Raw genomic sequence first — 18658 nt, forward strand, 5'->3', positions numbered from 1 at the left:
AAATATGGGGGATTTCCTTTTATCATTTCTTTGAAGGCCGATATTGTTATCACTGTTTTGCTTTGTTCTGATTAATTGTATTGCTCTATTCAATATTGTGTTTTGATAGGTTTTATACTGTTCTGTATTTGGTTTGACTTTGCTATACCTGATTGAAAGGATAACTATTGTGAATATAACAAGATATACTACAGTACCTATTACTGTTATCCCGGTAATCTGCTGTGAAGTTCTGAACCAATTTCACTGCACTGTCTCAATTGGCTCTGTTCTGTCTTATCTTACTACTTTCAAAATAAAAAACAAAACAAAAAAGAAACAAAGAAAGATAATCACAGAGAGAGCCAGGTTTAGTGGCATACCCTTGTTATCTCAGCATTTGGAATGTTAAAACCAGTGAATCTCAAGTATGAGGTCAGCATAGGCTGTAAAGACCCTGCCCCACCCATCTTAGAAATAAGAAATAAGCTTTTTTGTTGTTGTTGTTATTTAGCTTTTATTCATAATCATAAATTTAAGTCTGTAATCCATCTAGATTTGGAGAGCAGTCAGGACAAGAGCACAAAGATTGTAGGACATGGCGGGGAGATTAAGTGGAGGGTGCTCTCCTGAGCTATGATGAATGGTTTGGCAGTGAAGATACACAAAAGTCAAATGCATTAGAATTGTCCACAGTCATTAATATGGTCTTCTTGTTGATCTTGCCATTCTAGGCATCAGATTTTTGCCCTCTTATCTTGCAAAGGACTAGTTGCTTGCCATGCAACCATTCAGTCTAGTAGTACAGATGAAAAACTTGGAATGGTTTGTATTGGGTCCAGCATTGCCATGGACAGGATACCAGGACCTGTACATTTCAGGATAAAGTTCTCATCAAATTTCTCTCCACAAGTGGACTTGCCGTCAGTGCCATTATGGCATATGACATCACCACCCTGGCACATACATTCTAGAATGATTCTGTGAAAGCAGAAACCTGTAACCAAATCCTTCCTCTTCAGTGCTCAGAGCACAAAATTTTTCTGCTGTTTTGGGAACTGTGTCTGCAAACAGCTTGAAGAAGGCATGGCCCAAGGGCTGGCTGTTGGCTATGATGTTGTACATGCTGTGACTGACCAGAGTTGACAGTGGTAGCTGGCTTTGGGGAAATAGCAGCATCAACCAAGCATCAGCAATAACCACTGTTATGAACATTTTGTTGACCGTCTTTCTGGATACTTCCTTTTTGCCTATACACATATATAAACAGGTATGATCAAAAAGTGTATTAAATATTGAAATTTTAAAAATGTATTACAATAAAAGACACATCACCATTAATTCCTTTCAAAATACTCCCCCTCACTTCAAACACAATCATCTCATTCTTCTTGCTGTTTGTAAGCAGCTCTGGAAGTCCTCTTTCTTTACAGAAATTTTGGACCAGGGATGTAGTTCAGCAGTACAGCACCTGCGTGGCAAGCATGAGGCCCTGAGTTTGATTCTTGGTATAAGGAAGGAAGAAAGAAAGAACAAAAAAAAAAAAAAAAGAAAGAAATCATTACAAGAGTTTCTGTCAAGTAAAAAACATTATGATGTGCCTTCACCCACCTCCAGATCTGGTACAGTGTGACTTCTGGGTCTTCCACAAAGTGTAAATGATGGTGAAGGATATCAAGGCAGCCACAACAGATGAGATCAGGTGTGTTCAGTGTGGTCTGGCTGCAGATGGAGGACAGCCATTGCAGACTTCCAGAGCTGCTTCAGAAAGTGACAAGAATGATAAGATGAGTTTGAAGCAAGTGGCATATTTTGAGGAGGATTAATAGCAATGTGTCTTTTTATAAATTTTTATTTTATTTTATTTTATTTTTTGTCTTTTTGAGACAGGGTCTCACTATGCAGTTCAGGCTGGCCTTGAGCTCACTTTGTAGCTCAGGCTGGTCTTGAACTCGCAATGATCCTCCTGCCTCAGCCTCCCAAGTGCTGGGGTTACAGGCGTGAGCCACCATGCCCGGCTAGCAATGTGTCTTTTATGGTAATAAAATATTGAAAAATTTAAGCATTCACCATATAGTTTGATCACATTTCATATGTGCATTTTCATATCAATGGGTACAGAATTTTTTTTTTGGTACTGGGGATCAAACTCATGACCTTGTGCTTGCCAGGCATGTACTTGTGCTGCTGAGCTATATCCCTGGCCAGATACAATATTTTTCATGTGAATTCATAATCTGTTTCTTTTTCCAGTTATTTTCCTTGACACCTTTTCATGCCAATAAATAAAAATTGATATGACTGTATTTCCAGTTGTGAGGTTTTTTACCTTGGAAAATTTCAAAATACATAAAAGAATGATATGGTAATCATGTTTACTTATCCTGTGTATAACAATTGTAAACAGTTTACCAATTCACTTTACTTTATTTATTTACTGGCACATGTTAAACTCAGTTACTTGTCCCATCTCCATCCCAACCAGGTGGAGTGCTGACATTATTTTCCTGCAGTTAAAGTCAGACTCTGCAGGTTTAAGAGCTCAGTTTCGGTCAGGACAGCCTTTACTTCAGATGTCAGCCTTGCGCTGGGAGCGTCCCCTAGGCTAGTTTTGGCTAACCCACTGCAAATAGAGGGGTTACCACAGCTGCATCATACTTGATAATTTGCTAGGAAGACTCTAAATAAATAAGGGTATTTTCCTATATACTTTATTTTCCAAGATACTATTATCATATTTAAGAAAATTATAATATAACCAAATCCTTCCTCTTCAGTGCTCAGAGCACAAAAGTTTTCTGCAGTTTTGGGAACTGTGTCTGCAAACAGTAAAATTCAGTAAATTTTGATTTACTATGTATTGTGTGCATATGTTATAAGGTTCTTAAACAGTTAGATAAGTGATTTGATGGACAGTGAGAATGTTTCTGCTTTTTCACTAGGTAAATCACATCGGAATAAGCATTCATATGCACAGGTATTCCCATCTCATAACTATCCTTTTACTACCTGCAAAAATTGTGACCGCTTGTATCTACCACAGAGACATGAAATCCAATTTAAAAATGTCATAAGTCAGGTGTGGTGGCTAAATCCTGTGAACCCAGCACACAGGAGGATGAGGCAGGACGATTGCCATGAGTCTGAGGCCAGCCTGGGCTACACAGTGAGTTTAAGGCCAGCCTGGACTACATAGTAAGATCCTATTTCAACAAACAAATGAAGGTATTATCATCTAGTGAAACATAACATGTCTCTGACCCTCATGTAATCAGCCTGACTTTGCCTGAACTTTTACTATCTTTGTGCCAAGGGGGGTGGATTTTACCTGATTTCTTTTGGACAGGAGGTGAGTCTTTTACTAGCCCTTTAAATCCAGTAGAGATAATCGTAAATGCTACAAACTGAACTGTTTCTCCTCCTAAATTCTGTTGACATATAGTTCCCAGCGTGACTATCTGGAGAAAGGATCTTTAGGAGGCAGTTAGACTAACTGAGCTCCCCCGAGGATAGGACTCTAATCTGATAGGACTTCAGCCTAATGACAAAGCCATCTGAGGAAAGAGCATCTGTAAGCTGGGAGAAAGGCCCTCATCAGGGCCTCACTGTACTGATACTTCAATCTTGACTTTCGGTTTCCAAAAGGATAAGAAAATAAACTTGTTCAAACTACCCAGTCTATGATATTTTCTCACTGCAGCCTGAGCTAGCTAAAACAGCAGAGCATTCATTAAAACTCATGGTGAGCTGGGTATGGTGGCACATTCCTGTAATCCCAGCACTTGGGAGGCTGAGGCAGGTGGATCACTGGGAATTCAAGGACAGCCTGGGCTACAAAACGAGTTCAAGGCCTGCTGAACCTCATAGTGAATCCCTGTCAGAAAAAGATTAAATTAAAAAAAAACTCCAACAAAACAAAACAAAATATCTTGAAGGCAATAGTGAATTTGATTTGAATTCGCTTTCAAGAGAAAAAATATTCCTTCAAGAGACTAGGAAGGTTGAACAAGCCAAGCAAGAAAAGAAAGAGTCTTTAGGGAAAAGCTATTGGCCTTTGGTACCTTGTCTCTACAACTTCCCAAACTCACCATGGGGTTTGGAGTGTAGTGGGGGTCTGAACCAAGGACAAGAGATGACAACTAAGTGTATACTTCCTGTCACCTTCAGTCATGTACACTCTCTCAAGGGCAGACGTAAACCGTTTAGGAAGCCCCATGTTAGGACCTGATGGGACTAACATGACAAGTCTATGTCTCTTGGGTCAACTCACCAACAATGAGTGAAACACTCATCCTCCTTTTCATTCAGAAAATTCACTTTCTCATTGAAAGAAGCATATTCATTTGCTTAGAAGAGCAAGTAATTGGGAGTCCTTTTTGTGAGGTTGGGGGTGAGCTCATTCAGTTATGCATCCGGGCAAATTTTTTCTAGGGTAAAAGATTTTCTTTTTATTTTTTTGTTTTGAGACAGAGTCTTACTCTGCAGGCTGGTCTTGAACTCACTATGTATCCCAGGCTGGTTTTGAACTCAATGATCCTCCTGCCTCAACCTCCCAAGTGCTGGGATTACAGGCATGAATGAACCATTACACCCAGCAGTTATATGGTTTGATATTTCAGATGTGTTATACATTTCTTTTTTTTTTTTTTTTTTTGGTGCTGGGAATTGAACTCAGGACCTTGAGCTTGCCAGGCAGGCACAGTGCCGCTGAGCCGTATCCCCAGCTCCATATGTCATGTATTTCTAATATTTTATTTCAAATTTGTTTTTCTAACAATATTTGGTTTCTTTCACACTTACTGGATGATGATTAAGGATGTTTAAAGTCTGTTGACCTGAGTTCCTCACCTGCTTCACTGAACTGCAGGTTATTTCAACAATTTCAACAGTCTTTATTTGCAGATGTCTGCCTGGAGATGTCACTCACTTGGCTCACATCAGTTACTCCTTTGTCTTCAGCAGCCAGTTAGACATGATGACCTTCAAATCTCTATTTCAACCCTGGGTCTTCAGTCCCACACATGCTACCATCTGCTGCTGGCTTTGGCTGTCTAGTAAGCGATTTAATAACAATACCATCATCTTGGATCTAAAGGTCTTGGCATAAAAAAAAATAACAATACCATCATCAAAACTGTTTCTTCTTCTGGGTTCTGTGTCTCAGAAGCCTGAGTTCTCTTCCTTCTCTCCATACCCTGAAACCCAGACAACATGGATACTTTTTTGCTTCTTAATTCATTTTACTGTATTTTTTCTCCTTTTGAGACAGGGTTTCATGATGTAGTTCAAACTGGCCTTGAGCTCACTTTGTAGCTCAGGCTGGTCTGGAACTCACTATGATCCTCCTGCCTTGACTTCTTTTTTTTTTTTTTTTTTTTGCGTTTTCCTTTTTATCGGTACCGGGGATTGAACTCACGACTGCCTGCTTGCAAGGCAGGTGCGTATGCTGCTGAGCTAAATCCCCAGCCCCAGACTTCTTGAGTGCTGGGATTACACATGTGTGCCACCATACCCAGATTCTTAATTCATTTTAAATGTTTCTCTTTCCATCTTCACTGTAACACCTTCCATTAAGCCATCATCACCCCCCCCCAATATTACAACAGTTTTCTAATTTTGTTCTTAACACCTTCCCTGTCTGAGACACAGTGTGCTGCAGCCAGAATTACTTCTTTAAAGAGAAACCTCTAAGAGTAAGAGACAAATCACTTAAAACATTAGCTTTGTGCTCAATATATACTAGGCAATGACTTGAGAACACAAAGGTCTCATTTCTTGTTCCCATTTAATGCTGATTCTACTTCCATGTAGTACAGATTTCTTTTAGCCTCTGAATCTTCTTGTCTTTCTTTTCTTCCTTCTTTTACTTTCTGTTTTCTTTCTCCTTTTCTTTCTTTTGAGACAGGATTTTGCTATGTAGTTCGGCTTGCTCTTGAACTCACTATGTAGCCCAGGCTGGCCTTGAACTTGGGGTGATTCTCCTGCCTCAGCCTCTCAGTGCTAGGATTACAGGCATGCACCAGCACATCCGGCTCTTTCTTTCTCCTTCCCTTCTCTTTCCTTCTTCCCTTCTTTTCTTCCTTCCTTTCAAGACTGTGTTTTGAGACAGTCTTGCTCTATGGTTCCTACTATGTAGTTCTCCCTGTAGTGCAGAACATTCAAGCCCTGCTGGCCTCCAACTGCCAGTGATTCTTTTATCTCAACCTCCAAGCGCTGAGCTTAGAGACATGTACCACTGTGCCCGACTGGAACTTTAAGAATTTTTTAAAAAGAGACCTCAGTAGACAATTGCTGTCTGTCACTTTAGCTCAGGAAAGGATTTGTGAGTCTTTCTTTCATGGATTTCCATTTTCTGGCTCTGGATTTGACCTGCATGCGAATTTTCCAAAAGGATTGCACATAATGATGCTATAAACCAATGTGGATGTTTGAGAGGGGCCCTAGAGAAATGGTAGCCCTAAAGGTACGGCCCAAAGGTCAGTAGGTCATGTGTTTATATCAGCTCACCAGTTTGGCCAAGCCCTGATGGTAGCTAAAACTTGTCTATAGGACACCCACAGCTGTGTATGCAACACCAAAAACGAGTGCCATTTATGTTATGGGGTTGGGCTTGCTGCATGCCCAAGAAACTCATACATCCCAGTCTTTTTGTTTGCAGAGTTGAGGGTCGAACTAAGACCTTCACATTGGGTTGCATCCTTAGCCCTTTAAAAAAATTTCGTTTTGAGACAAGTTTTCCCTAAATGCTAAATTGCTCATGCTGGGCTCAAACTTGGAATCTTTCTGCCTCAGCCCCTGAGGGGACTATAGGCTTGTAATATATACCTGAATTTTTATGTCAATGTACCTGTGTCAGTATACCTGACTGTTTCTCCTGGGGATGTGGCTCAGCGATCAGCACTTGCTTAGCATAGAAAAGGCCCTGAGTTCAACCCATTACTAAAAAAGCAAACAAAAAAATTTCTTGGATTTCTGAATAGAACATGATTTCTTCTGCTGCTTACAGGTCTTCACATTTGTTGCCTCTGCCTGAAATACTTGATTTTTGCCTAGTTGCTTCCTTTTTATCTATCAGTTGAGTCTAAGTTTAGAAGTAATTTCTCTATGGTTCCTTCACTTTAGGTTAAGGGTCACTTCTATGTTTCTCCAATTACTGGTCAAATTTTTTTTTCAGTGCTGGATAATGAACCTAGAGCTTTATAAATGCTAGATAAGCAATCTACTACTGAGTTACATCCCCGTCCTTGATGTGATGGTTTAATAATTCTTAATCATAGAACTGTGGTGTGTGTGATGTGTGTTAGTGGGGATACAACCCAAGGCCTTCACATGCCCAGTCCTATTTAAATATACATGTGTTTGTTTGTTTTGATACAGGGTCTTGGTAAGTTGCCCACACTGGGCTTGAATTTCTGATACTTCTGTTCTAGTTTCTGGAATAGTTGGCATGTGCCATCATACTCTGCTCACTTTCTTGATAGTGTTTGATTATGGTTTATATATAGATGTGGCCCCAAAGCCTCATGCTGTCATAGGTCAGGCTTTTTGGAGGTGACTGCATCATGGGTGTGTGATACTCACCACTGGATTAGTCCACTGGTATGTTTAAACTGGTATGATGTTGGGAGGTGAAACCTGATGGGAAGAGGTTGGTCACTGTAGGCATGGCCTGGAAGGGTGTATACATCCCTCCCTCTCCCTTGACTTTCTTTGCTTCCCACCTGCCATACCATGAACTGTTTCTCTTCTGCCATGCCATCCTGTTTTGGAGGCAGCCAACTAGGGACTGAAACCTCTAAAACTGTGAGCCAAAATAAACCTCTTCTCCTTCAAGTTGTGGGTGTTGGATATTGTGTCTCAGCAAGGAGCAGAGTAACATAAGACTTGTCCTTTGACACACAAAAATTTTAAGTTTTGGTGAAATTTAACTTTTTTTTTGTCTTTTTGAGACAGGGTCTCACTATACTGTTCAGGCTGGCCTTGAATTTACTTTGTAGCCCAGGTTTGAATTTGCAATGATCCTCCTGCCTCAGCCTCCCAAGTGCTAGGATTATAGGCATGTGCCACCATGCCCAGCAATTTAACTATTTTTGTTTCATGGGTTGTGTTTTTGGTGTTGTATCTAAGAAAACATTGATTAACCAAGGTTGTGAATATACATTCCTGTTTGCTTCCAGGAGTTTTATAATTTTAGCTCTTATATTTGGGTTCTACAATCTTTCAAAAAAAGTAAAAAGCCCAAGCCATTCCTTTGTGGATAGTCACAGAACTTTTTACATTGTATTGAACTGCTTGGTTTTTAAAAATTTTATTTAAAGAAAGACTAAACAAAACAGAAAACAGGTAGAAATAATACATACGTTCAAAGAAAAAAATAAACAGTAAAAATCACTAGTTGATAATTATAGATTGTCCTCTTACAAATAGTTATTCAAGATACTAAAGTGGAACATATAAAGTGGGGATTCAAACAGTAGACTGCATCTGGTTCTATTCAACTATCCAATAAAAACTTGGAAATATGGTTATCAATCCTATACACTTAAACACATGTGCAGTTATCCATATCTTCAGTTATGTTGAAATTGAACAAACCCAAGCAGGCTAATATCACTCTGAACAAAGAATAATACTATTGCTGGGTTTCACATTATGTCACTCCAGGATCAGCACTGGATACTTCAGTGTCTTTTTTTCTTCAAAATATCTGTTCATTTCATCATGTGTCATAAGATCACTTCTCATAAACCTGCTTGTTTTTCTTTACAACTAGACTGCAAGTTCCACAAAGGCAGAGAAAAAGTGATCTTACTAAAGTACTTCATGAAAGAATGAACTAGGTAATTTAAATATCAATTTTTTTCCAATTCCAAAGTTATAATAATTTCTTTAAAAACTCATGGTGTTAGGTATTTAAAATACCTAACAACAATGGTGCATGGTGTCACATACCTGTAATCCCAGCACTTAGGAAGCTGAGGCAGGCAGATTGCTGTGAGTTCTAGCCAGGCTGAACTGCATAGCAAGACCCAGTCTCAAAAAGAATTTTTTTTGACAATAACAATTCAGAAGCAAACTATCACACTGGATTATAAAAATTGTACCAACTGACAGGCTTTGGAGCAAAACTGATCCGGATTCAAATCATAACTTTAAAACCGTGTAACTTGGACAAATTACATGCCCCCCATTTTCTTGTTCTATACTTATGCTTTAAAATGGGGGGATTTGTTCAGGAGATTGGTTTCTTGTAATATTTTAAGCATCATAAGCACTTACCACATAGTAGTAGCTCTTTATTAGTGCTAAGGGGTAGCAGTTATGCTGAGAAACCTCTCAACATGCTGCTGTTTATAGTGCCACATTTGTCCAATAGCATGAGGTCTAAAATTTCTATTTTGTGAATTGTATTTTTTGTTTTTTCTGTACATAAGGATTCAACTCAGATTTTCACACTGAGCTACATTTGCAATTCTTTTAAATTTTGAAACAGGGTTACACTAAATGGCCAAATTCCCCTTTTGGATTGGAATTTGTAGATCCTCCAACTCAGCCTCCCACAGTGTTGGGGTTACAGATACGCACCACCTCACCCACTTTAGACTAGTTTTTTATTCCAATAGGGCATATGTAGAAATATAATCCAATATTAGAATGTTCCTAGAGATATGTGCATATGTTCTGGAGCTCAAAAGGGCATAAAGGAAGCCTCCTTTTGGATGTAAGGATTTAAAAAAGGAATCTGAACAGTTTCTAGTCATTTTGGATTTAGTCATTTGGATTTTGGGTGGGACACACACTCAGGTTTGTAAATAGTTATTTGTTTACATGTCTTTCTCTTCCCCTAGAGTGAGGGTAGGCACTCCGTTGTAAGTGATCTTTGGATTTCTAGTACAGTGAACACTACAAACTGTTGAATTGATGGTGTCTTAACCATCCACTAGGACAAGAGATTTTTTAGAGAGGGATGGGAAAGGCAGAAGGGGGAGAAAAGACCTCGGACCTATTGCCAAGGAAAGAAGAACGGCACGGCTGAGTGTCACAAGCTGGTCTTAAACTCAACGTGGACACAAAAACCTACAAAAACTAGGACAAGCTCCAAACCCAGTAGGGTCACTTCCGGGAGGGGAGGGAAGATAGGAAGAGGCGTGTCGGGAAGGAGGCAGTTTGTAGTGCACCAGGCGGAAGTGTGCCTAAGAGATCAGAGCTACCGCTTCCGGTCCGCTAAAACGCGGTTTAGGTAAGCGGCGTGGTCTGTGTCATGTGGCGATTGGCTGTTGGGCTCAAATCAGCAAGTGAGAAAGACACTACCACAATCCAGGCCCAGGAGGCTAGATTCTAGTGGAAAGATTGGTGAAAAAGAGCCAGGAACCGGAATACGACCTATCCGTTGTTTCCGAGGGGGCAGATTCTACGGGGAACCCCTCTGCCCTGGTAACGGCCAAAGAGGAGATGGCGCCAGCCAGGGAGCGGCTGTGGCCAAGACAGTGAGGAAGTGCGAAGACGGAACAGCCAGGAAGTCCAAGGAGAAGAATCAGAGCTGTCGCTGTCACCACTGCAGCCACCACCATGGAAGGAGCAAAGCCGACATTGCAGCTCGTTTATCAGGCAGTCCAGGCGCTTTACCATGACCCAGATCCCAGCGGAAAGGAGCGCGCCTCATTTTGGCTTGGGGAGCTGCAGCGTTCGGTGAGGGGCCCGGAGAAACCATTCTTTGCCGCGGGGTCTGGGCGGAGTGGGACTTATCCTCGAGGGGAGCGCCTGGGCTGGCCGGCTGACCTCGCGAGGTTCTCTTGAGGAAGAGTTGCTGTGGTGGGGTGGGGCTGCGAAGCTATACCTCTGCCTCTTTTCGGAAGCTACTCGCTACTGATCGGTCGCGAACTGGCCCTATCCCCACCCCGTAGAAGCTGATTTGTAGGTCCTGTACTTCTCCCTTGTGGGCTTCGATCCCTCTTTTAAGTTCCACTCTTGCCATTGCTTCTTCAGGCCGTGCTTTTTCTATTTTGTCTTTCTTCAACCAAATCCAACCCCAGGGTTTCTCCACCTTCACTTAAGGATGCCTTATCCGCGTCTCTCTCGTGTCCAAGTATTGGACCTGGCAGTTCCTATCCAGTTGTACCCTTACTCACACCTTGCTGTTCTTTCAGATTTTTACGCCTGTTTGAGTCCATTATTCGCGAAACTTCTCAGATTTCTAAATTCATAGACTTATGAATTGCCTTCTTATTTTTGCAACATAGCAAAAAACAGAACAAAACAAAAACCAACCCAGGTTTGAGAAAGTCACGGGAGTTGCTCATTTTTGCTTCGTTTTGTTTCCCCGAGGTTTTTTTTTTTGGGGGGGGGGCAATCATAGTTGCCTTTATTATTCCATGTAACTGAGAACATCCAGTGGAGTGTTTGTCGGTTACATTGTATTTTTTCATTCTTTGATTAATAGGTTTTATACTTTCTGCCCTAAGTTTTTACACTTATCTTTTATGTGCTTTATTTCTGTGTGTGTACTAGGTGATCTTGCCGACTTGGGTCCTAACTGTAAGATTTACCTTATAAATACACTCGCCTTTAGCTTGTTTTTTTTAAACGATGCTGGCGATCAAGTCCGGAGTCTCAGGAAAGACCATCCAGTGCTCTACTAGATCCTCACATTTCCCTTGATTTTTGAGTTTTATATTCACATGTATATTTTTCTGTTTAACCCCCTTACTTTTTATCTGTATAACTCATAGCTGATATTTAAAGATGCTCTGCCCTATTAAATGAGCTCTCCATGCGTAATATTTAAAAATTTGCAGCTTTAGTTTTCAATATTACACTTAAAAATTAGGGCCCAATTTTTTTGATTACCTTGTGAGGAAGACAAAGGAATGACTACTGTAGGTTGCTAAGGCAAGTTGTTCACATATGGTCTCATTTAGCGTTTGGCTTCTATGATCTGGGAATTACAATTCCCCGATTCTCATGTCAGATTTTTTTTTTTTTTTTTTTGAGTTAGGGTTTTATTATGCATTCCAGGCTGGTGTTGAACTCATTGCCATCTTTCTGCTTCAGCTTCTCATGTGCTTCGTGTTGTTTTCTAAAATACAAATAGGAAGGATACCACCATACCCAGCTTTGTGTTGCTTTCTGACATATAAATAGGAAAACTGTGACACATGACTAATCCCAGCATTGTGAGCCTGAGGCAGGAGGATTGCAAACTTAAGTCCCAACTGGGCAATTTAGGGACTTAGCAAGACCTTGTCTCAAGGTTAAAAAAATAAAGGTTGGGGGATGCATCTCAGTGTAGAGGGCCTGGGTCCAGGCTTCAGTACTGAAAACAAAAAAGTATGTGTATATGTGTGTGTTCTATGTGCATTTGTATGTATCTATGTATAGATATATATGAAATGCTAAACAATATTTAAAATGAACTTTACTAAACTTATTGTATAGTTTGTTTGTGGGTTTTGTTTTGGTCTTTTTGAGAAAAGGTCTCGCTGTGCAGTTCAGGCTGGCTTTGAGGTCACTTTGTAGCTCAGGCTGGTCTTAAACTTGCCATTGAATGATCTCCTGCCTCAACCTCCCAAGTACTGGGTGCTTATTATATTTTAAATCAGTAGAACCCCTAACTGTGCTGGGTGTTAGTATTTGGAAACAAACTAGGCAGAAATCTATGCTATGGGTAATTGTGATAATTACATGTGTTAATATCTACAAAAAGGTTAGAAAAGTTCTTTAACATAGAGCTTAATGTATGTTAGCAGTTAGTTTTACTTCCTTACTATCCATTCTCTCATAACCTACATCATCATTATCACTATTAATAGGGTTTCAACAGGAACATATGACACATTTGGCAAGATAATTCACGAGTCTGTTTTATAAAGGTATTATATATAAAGCTGTAGGTATAACGGTACCACAAGAAATAGTCTAGTAACTTGTATCCAAACTTAGTATTCCTGGGCTGGAAAGGGGTAGTAGAGGGAATGGTTACTTGCCTGCTTTGAAAGGAATGGGAATTTTTGGATAAAGAGACACAGTTAGCTTTGAGGAACTGTGGAGGGAATTTATTTTCCCAATTTCTGGATTCCCCATTAGTGAAACCCAATCAGAAGGCAGAAAACACACAACTTGTTGATAACTTTTATATAGGTCAGCCTGCTGAAGTAGAAAAGATGGTAGAGAGGAGTAGAAAAGTGGATCTGAAAAATATGCCTGGCATTGGTAGAGAGGAGTAGAAAAGTGGATCTGAAAAATATGCGTGGCAGTCACATACCATAGTTGGACAACTTCATCTAAATTGATGATTCAGCTAACACTTCAGGCTCAATTCTTTTTTTTTTTTCTTTTCTGAAACAGGGTGTTATTGTGTATTCCAGGCTGATCTTGAACTCAACTATGTAGTTCAGGCTGGCCTCTTGATCCTCCTGCCTCATCCTCTCAAGTGCCGGAATTATAGGCAGGTACCACCACACTCAGCTGCCTCTTGATTCTTTTATTTCTTCATTTTCTTAAACTACATGGTCACACAGTCACAGTCTAGAGAGTTGTCACAGTGAAATCACTAATCCTCCAGTTATTTAAGACAGTCTCCTTTGATCCCAGTCCACTTTTTTTCTACTTTACTGGCTCAGGAATTTTAAGTAACCCCATTTTGTCAAGTTTTTATTTTTTGAAATCTTATGTAATTTTAATTTTTATGAAAACTTAGAGTTTTATTTTTAACACTTAAAAATTTCATGGCAACTTTTTTTCCTGATTATTATTAGTACCCCTCCCCTTTAAAAAAATGCTTGTTTGTTTTCTGTGTAGTAATTCTTCCAGAATCTCTCCCAGTACTGTAAAAAGCCTCTTTGTGTGTTTGCTGGAGTATTTCTCTGCTTGCCTGTATGTATTTAGTTTTAAACATTTTAAAATTTTACTTATTTATTGGTACCTGGAATTAAAGTCAGGATCTCGCACTTGCCAGGCAGGTGCTGTGTCATTGAACTTTTTTTTTTTTAAGTCAGGGTATCACTTTGTAGTTCAGGCTGGCCCTAAACTGTCTATGTAGTCCAGTCTGCACTCAACTCACTGTTGTCTTCCTGCCTCAGCCTCCCAAGTGCTAGGATTATGGGCATGGGCCACCACATCCGGTTTATATAGGTTTTTAGAGAAAGAGTGTCACATTTTGAGACAGGTCTCACCATGTCTCACACAGTTCAGGGTGGCCTTAAACTTTAGCTGATCCTCCTGCCTCAGCCTTCCAAGTGCTGATATTACAAGTATGTGATGTCATACCTGGTGCCATTTGTATTAGTTGTTGAATTCATGTAAACCTCAGTGCACTATCTCTTTTTTCCTCTCTTGTTGGTTTGTTTGTCATTTAATCAAGTATACCACTAAGCCTTCCCCTCTGATTTGGTAAAACAGTAGCATGGATGAATCCAGCTATCTTTTTTTCCTGTCAGATCTAGGTGCTCTGCGTTTCATCTTTTGAATTCCCGGGACCTTGATCTTTTGGTTTCTCTGTGTATGATGGTATTTTGGTGGGGTAATGTGGATTGAACCAGGGTTTTGTTGAGACAGGGTCTTGCTAGGTTACTTGGGGGCAGTTTGAACTTGGATTCCTCCAGCCTTAGCTTCCCAGGGTTCAGATTACAGGCACGCACCACTGCAGCTTTTTGGTGTGTGTGTGTGTTTGTTTCCAGAAACCAGGGTCTCACTAGGTGATTCAAACTGGCCTCTAACTCAGAATCCTTCCACCTCAATTCCTGAAGGCTGGGATTATAGGCATGTACCATCACACCTAATTTTTATTTTTTGAAATAAGGTCTTACTGAGTTGCTCAGGCTGGCCTCCAACTTGAGATACTCCTGCCTTTGCTTTCTAAGTAGCGGATTATAGGCATGTGCTACTGCTCTTGGCTAAGCATAGTGTTTTAATGCTTCCTGGTAAGGAACAGAATTTATTTGGTACTACTTTCAAGAATATTCATTTTGGTAAGGAATAGAATTTGTCTGGTTTGCTACAAAACCACTTTTAAGAGGACTCATGTTGGCCTGGGAATGTAGCTCAGCGCATAAGCACTTGCCGGGGAAGCACGAGGTCGTAAGTTTGATCCCCAATACCCAAAAAAAAAAAAAAAAAAAAAAAAGCTCATTTTGGATGTGCATGAGGTGGTCCACACCTGTAATCCCAGTACTCAGGAGGCTGAGCCAGGAGGATTGCTGTGAGTTCAGGGCCAACTTGTATTATTGCAAGACCTTGTCTGAAAGCAGACAAACACATTTTGGGACTGGGAATGAGAGTAGCTCAATGATAGAACCCCTGCTTGGCATGCACTGGGTTTGATTCTTGGTACACACAAGAACAAAAACCACGTATGCAAACATGCACATGCAGAAACAACGGTTTGAAAACTATTGTCTTTATTTAATTTTACTCTCCACCGTACTAATCTTAGAAGTCATTTAGTGTAATTTTAATAGTCTGGTGACAGTAGACTTGGCATGGAGGTGTAATTTGGATACAGTTAAGCTCATGCTATGACTTAGTATATCTTCTTATTCGCTAATATTTCTATAAAATAGCTGTTGTCTGAAGAATCTTATTCATTACTCTAAACTTTTCACCAAATTTCCTGGAAACCTATAACCATGCTTATGTTCTGTGATGGGCAGATATCAATATTGCGTTCTAAAGAAAGAAATCACTTTTAGGCAGATCCTAAAGGATTCTTATCAATGAGTAGCTAGCCTTAAAGACTTAGCAGTTTTCTTTTCCACTTTCAGTAACCAAAATTTCATAGACAGTGTAGATAGGGCTAGGCATGATGGTGCATGCCTGTAATCCCAGCAGCATTCAGGTGGCTGAGACAGGAGGACTGTGAACTTGAGACAGCCTGGCCTACACAGTGAGACTCTTGCTTTAAAAAAAAAAAAAGCTATGAAGAGCTTGATAGGGCTAGTTGCTAGTGATTATGCTGCTGCTTGGTAGTTCTGAAATTGTGCTTTTAGAGAAAATCTATGGATTAGAGATTATCTCAAAAGTTTTGTAGTCCACTCTAAAAGTGCAAAAGGTTTAAAAAAAAGGTGTGAAGAAAGAAAGAAATCAGATGAAATGAAATCATGCTTTGATAGAATCACTTGGCATTGTCACCTATGATTTGTTCCATGTCCATGGACGTTTCCTTCTTTTCTCTTCCACCACTTAGTACTACTTTTTTTTTCTTCCCTTTTCCCTGTAGTGTTTGTGATTACACCTGAGCTGTCCAAGGACTGTACCACTGAGCTACACCCTCATCCCCAAATTGTTGGTATTAGCTTTGATCATTTGGTTACTGTGATAGCTTTCAAGTTTCTCTATTACAAATTTATTTCCCCTTTGTAACTAATAATCGTATGGCGAGATCCCCCCCCCCCCCCCGCTCTTGTGTGTCTCTCTCTCTCTCTCTCTCATTTTTTCTGTTTTTGCTTGAAGCAAGGTCTGTTTGCCTAAGTGGGCTGCAAATTCACAATCATTGTCAGCCTCCCAAGTAAGTGGGCACTATAGGTACATAGTACTGAGCTGGGTCCTGTTAAATATTGTACCAGAAAGGACGTGTCACAGATACTAGCTTCTGACTTCTTTCCTAGTTCTGTCCCTTTTGGAATTAGTTGATTCTTTAGTTCCACTATCTAAGGTTTTCGCTTTTTCTCTAGCAATTGAACTTACTGATTTAATTAATTAATTAATTAATTAATTTTTTGGTGCCAAGGATCAAACTCACGACCTTACACTTGCCAGGCAGGCAAGTGCTTACGCTGCTGAGCTAAATCCCCAGCCCAGATTTAATTTGACTTTTTTTTTTCTGTTTATGCTGTGATTATCCAGTCAGGTGACTTATTTTTTTTTGAAACAAGGTCTCTGTATATAGTTCAGGCTGGTGTTGAACTCACTGTGTAATTCAGGTTGCCCTCCAACTCACAGAGATCATTGTGGGTCAACCCCCAAGTGCTGGGATTATAAGCATGTGTTACCACACCTGCCTAAAACATAACTTTATTTTTTAAGACAGGTTTTCACTTTGTAGTTCAGGCCTTGAATTTGGCTTTTGTATCGCAGGCTGTAAAAGAACTCACAGCAATCTAGTGATCCTACTGCTGTAGCGTCCTGAGTGCTGTGTTTGCCACCACATCTGGCATTATAATTTTTGAACAGAAAACTTTCTAAAAAGTAAAAAGTGTTTCTTTACAACTTTGTTGTTGTCATTTGATATAGCTCTACAGCCCAGGCAAGCCTTGGATTTAAGATCCTCCTGCCTCAGCCTCCCACGTGCTGGACTTACAGGAGTGTGCCATTACACCTGGCTTCTCTACAACTTTGTTGGTCAGTTCATTGACTATAGGAATACTATGTCTTACGTAGGTAGAAATTGGGAGTGTAAAGGTTAATAACAAAACAAAGGCCTTTACCCCAGAGCTTACTAATATAGCTATAGTGTTCAGTGTGGTGGCAGGTGTGGCTATTTAAATTTTAATTAAATGAAATGAAAATTAAAATTAAGGCCAGGCCTTTATCCACATTATCAATATTCCAACAGTTGGACAGTGGAGATACAGAACATTATTAGTCTTTGGAATTTGAAGCCTGTGTAGTGTTTGTGATGATATTTCTGTTGGCATGGTAGTCTTAATTGATAGCAGTCCTTCTTTGGATTCCTTTATTTCTTACTTTACCAGGTATTGGGCCAGTTCGTGGTTTGACTTAGCTATAAAACTAACAGGGGCAAACCATTTGGGACCCCACCTGTCTCTCAGGAGCCATTCTTTTTTTTTTTTTTTTTTTTTGTCTTTTTTTGAGACAGGGTCTCACTGTGCCATTCAGGCTGGCCTGCATCTCACTTTGTAGCCCAGGCTGGTCTTGAACCTGCAGTGATCCGCCTGCCTCAGCCTCCCAAGTTGGGATTACAGGAGTGCACCACCACGCCCGGCTCAGGAGCCATTCTTAATTCCCATTCTTTTTCCCCAATAAATTTTCCTACTCTTAAATAAAATTAACAGGTCACTGCTGCATTTCCTAATTATAATAGTTTTTCCAGAAGCCTTCCAAATAGTTCAACTTTCTATAATTGCATTTATGATTGGTTTGATGTGTAGGAGAAGTAGAAAGTTTGGTAGTTGTTTATTTAGTTTTTGGACTACTCTGTGTAGTCCAAGCTGGCTTCAAACTTGTGATCCTCCTGCCTCAGGCTCAGGTGTATTAAGTACTACTCTAGTACCTCTTATAAGTGGAATGATGTGGTATTTGTCCTTTTTGACAGGCTTTTCTTACTTAGCATAATATCCTCAGCGTTCATCTATGTTATAGTATATATTAGAATTTCCTTCCTTTATTTTTTGAGACAGGGAGTCCTTATGTAGTACATGCTGACCTTGAACTTGTGATCCTCCTGCATCACCTTGCCAAGTGCTGAAATTACCGGCATGTCCCACTGTACCCAGCTAGAATTTTCTCCCTTTTTAAAGCTGAACAACACTCCATTGTATGTGTAGATTATATTTAGTTTTTCCATTAATTCATTGATGACTGTAAATGTGGAGTTCTTGCTTTCATTTCTTTTGCAAGTGGAGTTGCTATATCACACAGTAATTGTTTGGTTTTGTTGTAACTGCCATACTGTATTCCAAATTTCACAGATCTTTCACAGATCTATTAAACTTTTTTTGGTACT

The 18658-nt window shown here is 40.0% G+C and overlaps 1 protein-coding gene across 2 annotated transcripts in view; it reads left to right on the forward strand.

The window, feature by feature from the left end:
- Positions 1-10198: 10198 nt before the first annotated feature.
- Tnpo3 (transportin 3) overlaps positions 10199-18658 on the forward strand; it is an 87548-nt gene continuing 79088 nt past the window's right edge. For both annotated transcript variants that reach the window (XM_013158378.2, XM_003475184.5), the window contains exon 1: positions 10199-10668. Coding sequence is in view for 1 of the 2 variants with exons in the window: in XM_003475184.5 (XP_003475232.1) it covers positions 10549-10668 (120 nt within the window). In the remaining variant the exon portion in view is untranslated. The remainder of the gene's footprint in view (positions 10669-18658) is intronic.

Source organism: Cavia porcellus, unplaced genomic scaffold, assembly GCF_034190915.1.
Source record: "Cavia porcellus strain 051 isolate PalLab524CR breed Dunkin Hartley unplaced genomic scaffold, mCavPor4.1 scaffold_2, whole genome shotgun sequence".
NCBI lineage: Eukaryota > Metazoa > Chordata > Mammalia > Rodentia > Caviidae > Cavia > Cavia porcellus.